At 60.5% G+C, this 6,631-nt stretch overlaps 1 protein-coding gene across 1 annotated transcript; it reads left to right on the forward strand.

Annotated features, from left to right (window-relative positions):
• Nucleotides 1-192: 192 nt before the first annotated feature.
• On the forward strand, nucleotides 193-5,609 carry EIF2B4 (eukaryotic translation initiation factor 2B, subunit 4 delta, 67kDa; the record flags this gene model as incomplete). The annotated part of the gene is made up of 9 exons (XM_010290475.1): nucleotides 193-275; nucleotides 482-573; nucleotides 937-1,051; nucleotides 1,389-1,465; nucleotides 1,683-1,785; nucleotides 2,787-2,914; nucleotides 4,713-4,893; nucleotides 4,990-5,170; nucleotides 5,380-5,609. Coding segments are annotated over 9 exons (1,160 nt in total), but the record flags the coding sequence as incomplete, so codon positions are not given.
• Nucleotides 5,610-6,631: the final 1,022 nt, after the last annotated feature.

A 6,631-nucleotide genomic window follows, 5' to 3' on the forward strand; every position in this document is an offset into this window, starting at 1 on the left:
CAGAGGGTGGGTGGGTGAGTAGGGAGGGAGGGGGCTTGGGCGGGGGCCTGCAGGGGCTGCCCATCCCATCCTTACATGGTGCCCTGGGTGCTGCCCTGCCGGGCCTTTCCTGAGTCTTGGGGCAGTGTGGCTGGGCTGGGGGCTGCACCCGGGCGGTGACCCCTCATGCCACACTCCCCGCTATCCTCACAGTGGTAAAGCGGCTGCCGGAGCACGTGCAGGTGGATGACCCTGCAGCCCAGAGAAAACTGGCCAAGAAGCTGGAGCGGCAGCAGGTAGGAGGGGCACTGGGTAATGGGCTGCATGCTACAGAGCAGCCGTGCTGTGGCGTGTCTGCTGGCATCGGGCTGCACGCATAGTGGGACTAGGGCCTGCTTCCTGGTGTGCCGCAAGCAATCACTGGGTGTGATTGCTGATGCTGGAGTGAGCAGGGCTGTATGGCAGGCTTGGGTAAGCCATCATCAATGCTTTTTGGCTACAGATACCTCTGAGGCAGGATTATGGCACCAAGGTCAACCTGTTCTCCCACTTGCACCAGTACAGCCGGAACAAGCCACTGACACAGCAGATGAGGTACGTGGCTTCCCCAGCCCAGGCCCCTGGCAATCGTTGGGCTCTGTTTTGGCTGGGCTGGCTGAAAAATGGCTGTAGTGAAGGGTATCCTGGGGCTGGATGGGATGGAGTGGGACCACTTTGCTTGGTTTGATGTCCTGCTTGTGAGGTGAGGAGAGCTGCCCTCGGGCAGTGCAGGGCCAGGGGAGCAGGGGCTGTGGGGTTAGCCTGACTCCTCAGGTCACAGGGCAAGTAGGGGCTGGACTGACAGCTCCTTTTTCGAGCTGTCCCTCAGGTTGTTTGGCTGGGGGCCTGGCAATGGGTTGATTGTTCCTGGGCTGTAGAGGGCCAGTGCTGACAGCTCTGTCGCGTTTGTCCCTGCAGCATCCCCTCCATGGTAATTCACCCGGCTGTGGTGCGCCTTGGCCTCCAGTACTCCCAGGGCATCATCAATGGCTCCAACGCCCGTTGCATCGCCCTGCTGGAAGTCTTCAAACAGGTATGTGAGCAGTTACCCATGCCCACCAGGCAGTAAGGGCGTTGCACCAGGCGCCCGTATCCCTTCCTGTTCCCTGACTACTGGGGCTGCATCTGTGCTCAGTCATCTTCAGCCTCTTCCTTCTGACCGTGCCAGGGCTGGGCCCTGCTGGTGTCCTGTTCTGGTACTGACGCTGCGGGTTTGAGCTCCTGGAGCACCCCTTTGCCTCCCCTGTGAAAGGGTGTCAAGCTGTGCGGTACATGCTTGTGCCTGGTCTGCAGCCTCCTGCGCGAGAGTGGTCTGCCTGGCCAGAAGGGGCAGGTGGCCTGAACTCACGCTCTTTTCCTTCTTGTCTCAGCTGATCCGGGATTACTCAACACCCCCCAATGAGGAGCTGTCACGGGACCTGGTGGCCAAGCTGAAGCCACACATCAGGTGAGGGCTCCCAGTGCTGGAGCAGAGGGACTGAAGCTCCTCTGAGCGTGGTCCATCGGTCGCCTCTCTGGGTTGGTATCCACCCAAACTTGGGCTGACGTTCCTGGGGCTCTAGGTTCTGCCTCCCTGCCTACAATCTCCAGCCCAGCTGCACCCTCTCTCTTCCTGTCCCTGCCCTCCAGGCTGCTCTGGAGCTAAGCCCATTTCCTCTCTGCAGCTTCCTGAACCAGTGCCGGCCCCTCTCAGCCAGCATGGGCAATGCTATTAAGTTCCTGAAGAAGGAGATTTCGTGCCTGCCTGACACCCTGAGAGAGGAGGAGGTGAGTGGCCTCATGCCAGCAGCAGGCTCCAGCCCTCTGCCTGCAGGCACAGGGTAGAGGGTCAGCCCTGGCGCAGGATAAGCAGGGAGAGGTGGCGGGATGCAGACTGGGAGCAGCGCTGCAGTGAAGCTAGAAGAGTTGGCCATCAGTGTCGCCAGCCACGGCCTGAGTGCGGCCAGACCTGCTCCCCCTCTGCCAGCACCCGAAGGGGCTGGGGTGCACTGCAGCCAATGCTGGGCTGTTAGTGTCGTGGGGCTGGTAGGACTGGCATTTGTCAGGAGCAGGGACGTAAAATGGGAGAAGCTGCAGCAGGCGCACGTGGTCTCAGTGAACGCAGCACTGCACCACAGGCCTGGCCAGCAACCAGCATTGCACCTGCATCGGGAGGTGACTCTTGAGCAGCTGGAGGACTTGCAGGCTGGTCTGGCTGGTGCTGTGCCCTGCAGGAAGGCCACAGCAGCTGGGCACCATGAGCTGCCCTTGCCCTCCAGGACTGCCTGTGAGAGCATCGTCTGACAGCATCAGTAAAGTCACAGATGAAGAGGAATGTCTTTTTTTCAGTGCTTAGCTATGTCCCATGCAAAAAGCTCCACAAGAGCCCGTTGGCTGCGGAGCAAGGGGCAGGGCGGTGGTATATGCCAGGAGATGGCTGCAAGGGCCCCTGGGGCAGCATGGCTAGTGGGCTCAGAGGAGTCAGGCTGGGAGGCTGAGCTTGAGGACCAGAGCAGCTGATCCAGAAGGTGCAGGGGAGGTAATGGGCAGAGCTGGGGAGGTCCTGATGGCAGCTCGAACCTGTGCTGGGACAGGAGTGGCCCTGTGTGTCCTGCAGAGCCGCTGTCCCAGGGGAAGGTGCCATTCAGCAAACAGGCTGGTTGGGAGCAGGGCAGGCCTCTGTGCTTGCAGGCAGAGCTGAGCCCACAGTCCTGCCAGGCTGTGAGGGACAGCAGAGTGTCTGCGGTGTGGTGAGGCCATGCTGTTTGTGCTGGCACTGTCTCCCCCAGGCAAAGGACAAGCTGCAGGGCACTATCGACAAATATCTGCGTGAGAAGATTCTTTTGGCAGCTGAAGCCATTTCAAGGTCTGCCTTTGAGAAGATAAATGACAACGATGTGATCCTGGTGTATGGATGGTAAGAGGAGAGCCAGGGCAGCCAGGCCAGTGGGTGGGAAAAGGAAATGGAGCAGTTGAGTGAAGACGGAAAGCTCTTGCAAAAGTAGTTTTTCAAGGGTGGGAAAGTCAGCATTGCCCAAGGGAGAGGGAGGGGTTGCAGCTCTGGGTCCAGCAACTAGAAATAAAACAAGCAGGGAGGGGGCAGTGAGGGGTAGAACTTGGCTGTGGTGGGGAGCTGATAAACGTCTCCCTCCTGCCTTTAATTATGACCAGTGGGGCGGGACAGAACTGTGGATGTGTGAGGGTGTCAGGACAGAGCAGAGCATGGCCCTGGCATCAGCACTTGCTAACTGGATGTGGGAGTATTGTTAGTGCTTTAGAAAAAGCAGAGAGCTCATTAGGACTTCCATCCCATCCTGGGAGACAGGCGGGCTGATGAGCTCGCGTCACGAGGTGGTGACAGAGCACTTTCTGCCTGGCAGCTGCCAAGGGGAATGCTAAACCGTGTCTGCAGAGCGCAGCAGACGGTATTGGCAGGCCTGGCTGCAAGCAGGCATCCCTGGAGGGCTGCGCTGCGAAGGGGTCTGTCTCTACACGCTGGGACAGGTTAGATGCTGGAAGTACTGGAACCCTCGGACTCGTTATAGGAAGGAACAGGAGGGTCTGATCAAGTAGCCTTAAACCAGCCTATACCGATTAATATAGTTGTGTCAGCATCTCAAGCTCAGCTTGTGAATGCCCGAGTCTGCACTACCTGCCAGTTTGACTATCCCAGACCCACCAGCATGTAGTGTGGCTGCAGCGGGCAGCACCTTGACTGGGCTGGGAAACGCCTGACAGAAGCCTAAAGCCATTGCCGTCAGCAAAGACTGTACCGAACGCTTGTCCGTGAGACTTTGCTGTTCCTGTTCAGGGCTTGGCACTGTCCTCTGTTTGCATGTGCCCAGAGTTAGGTGTTTTCAAGAAACCCAGGTTCACCGCATCTTCAATGCAGGGCATTTACAGAGCGGCCGTGACTGTTTACTGGTGTTTTAAACAAGCTGCAGCACAGTCAGATGTCAGGAAGCAAAAAGACGGAAGCTTGTTCTTCCTTCGAGGGACTGTGTCCCAGAAAGGAGAGGTGGGAAAAGGAGCCAGAGACCGCTGTGGCAACACGGAGTCCCGATCTGATGTGCCTCCTGGGTGATCGGCAGAGGAGCGAGCAGGGGCAGGAGGTCAGAGCGGGCCTGGAGCGTTCTGAGAGGGAAACCTGGAGAGGGTTTGGAGGGGGAGTCCCTAGCTGTGGTCACGGACAGGTGGAGGTCAGTGCTGCTTCCAGGGAGGGCTGAGACATCACTTTTCCCAGGGGATGATTCTCTGCAAAGACAGGGAGAGGGAGCCCTGGAAGCGAGTGTAGCAGGAGAGTGTCTGGAAGGGGCAGCACTTGTAACCCGGGGTGCACGTCAGCTCTGCCCGCACTCGTCTCCAGGCAGCACTGGCCCGCTGGGGTGTCGGTGGGAGCCCAGCTCCCACCCTGGGTAAGAGAGACATTGCTCTCTTTGGGCTGGATGTGCCTGAGGACCTGGCATGGCAGCTGGCACCTGGCAGTGCCTGCTCTGCTGCAGCCAGCCCCTGCCATCGAGCGCATGTCAGCGCTGTCCCCTGGGCGAGACCCCATGCTAATGCTCAGGAGACCTGCTGCCCGGCCGGCACCTGATGAGTCCTGCGCTGGAGCCAGCACCAAGGAAAGTCTCCTGGCACTGGCTGCATTTCCGGGCCATGCTGGCAGGGAGCAGCGCACAGCATCGGGGGCAGCTGTGCTAATTGGTGGCCATCAGCTCTTCCCTTGTGAACCGCACGCTGTGTTACGCCCATGTGGAGAAGGGACGGGCCTTCCGTGTGATCGTGGTGGACAGCCGGCCGCGGCTAGAAGGCCGGGAGACGCTGCGCCGACTGGTGCGCAAGGGCATTCACTGCACCTATGTGATGATCAATGCCATTTCTTACGTGCTGCCTGAGGTGAGGAGCAGAGCGGGGCTGTGCCGAGGGTGGCAAGCATGGGGGAGGCTGCAGCATAATAAAAGGCGCTAACAGATCCTTGCACTTCCCTGACAGGTGTCCAAAGTGCTGCTGGGAGCCCATGCGCTCCTGGCCAACGGCTCTGTCATGTCCCGGGTGGGGACATCACAGATAGCGCTGGTCTCCAAGGCCTTCAATGTGCCCGTCCTGGTGTGTTGTGAGACGTACAAGTTCTGCGAGCGGGTGCAGACAGACTCTTTTGTCTCCAACGAGCTGGGTAAGGCTTCTGTCCCCTTCCTCCCACCTGGGACCTGTCCCCTCTTCCTGCTGCTGGCCAGGATGGACTGGTCTGCCCTGCCATTCTCCTTCCTGGCCAAGGGGCCACCACTCGCAGGAAGGGTGGCTGTTGGGCCTGGCGGGCAACAGGGCGGGATGATGAGGTGCTGTCCCTCCCCCTGATCCTGTCAGCTGCTTCTCTTTCTGCAGATGACCCCGATGACCTGATCATGCTCCGGAAGGGCCAGGCCCAGCTGGGTGGCTGGGCAGAGAACAAGTCCTTGCGCCTCCTCAACCTGGTCTATGATGTGACACCACCTGATCTAGTGGATCTGGTCATCACGGACTTGGGCATGATCCCCTGCACCTCAGTGCCTGTTGTCCTGCGTGTCAAGAACGTGGATCAGTAGTAGGGGCAGCCGCACGGACACTAATAAACCAGGCTCAACAATGCACCTTGTCTGCCTTCGGTGGTGTGGTAGGAGCCCTGGTGCCCCGTGTCACCACAGGCTCAGCTCTGCGCTTTCCTTGGGCATGCTGGCACTTCTGCCCAACTCTGCCCAGCCCCTCTCCTCCCGCTCCAGGCTGCCGTGGGCTAGGACCTTCCCTGTCCCCAGACCACTCCTCGGGGACCTGGAGGAAATGGTGACAGCCCCTGGCCCATGCTTCCTCTGGGTGTGGTTCTGGCAGCTAGTCGAGCTGGGCTTGCGCAGAAGACCCCAGCACCTCTGACCCCGCAGCACCCTCAGGGGGCCAGGGCTGCTCCAAGCACGAGCTGCTCCTGCAAGAGGGGCCCAGTGCAAGGTCCAGCCTGAGCAGTGGTTGGGGGCTCTGGCACAGAGAAGGGGGTGTCCTCCTTTGCTCTGCAGCGTTCCTATCCCTTTCTGATGCATCCAGCAGGGATGGCTGGGGGCTGTCTGTGCATGCCCCTTGGAGCCCCTTACCCCCTCCACATTCCCAGCTCGGGGGGAGGAACAGGGAAGAGATGGCAGCGTGCCTGGTATCCTGGCCTCTGCCCAAAAGGGGGTGTTTTTATACAGCGGTCTCGCCTGTCATTGCAGCCCTGTGCAGAGCCAGGGCGGTGGGGGAAGCCCCATGTCCCTGCCCGGTGGCAGGGAGAGGAAGGCCTGGCACTAACGGCGCAAGGGCCGGTGGGGTGCCACGGATGGGGCCAGAGCTGGTCCCTCTCTCCTTCCTACGACCGGCTGTGCTGCCGGTTGCTGCCCCGCGGGTGCGTTAGGAGGCACGGAGAGGGCCGGGGGAGCAGGCTCCATCCCCGCTGCTGCTCCCGGTACCAGCTGCGGGTCGGGCCCGGGGAGCACCGAACCGCAGCCTTCCCACGGAGGGGACAGGGCCGGCGGCAGGCAATGCCCCACCATGCGGGGCTGTCAGCTCTGGCCGGGGTGCTGTGGCCCAGGGGAAACCGACGCTCCTGCTGCTCCACAGCCAGGGCACCGGCAAA

The sequence above is a fragment of the Phaethon lepturus genome, unplaced genomic scaffold, assembly GCF_000687285.1.
Source record: "Phaethon lepturus isolate BGI_N335 unplaced genomic scaffold, ASM68728v1 Scaffold24417, whole genome shotgun sequence".
Lineage (NCBI taxonomy): Eukaryota > Metazoa > Chordata > Aves > Phaethontiformes > Phaethontidae > Phaethon > Phaethon lepturus.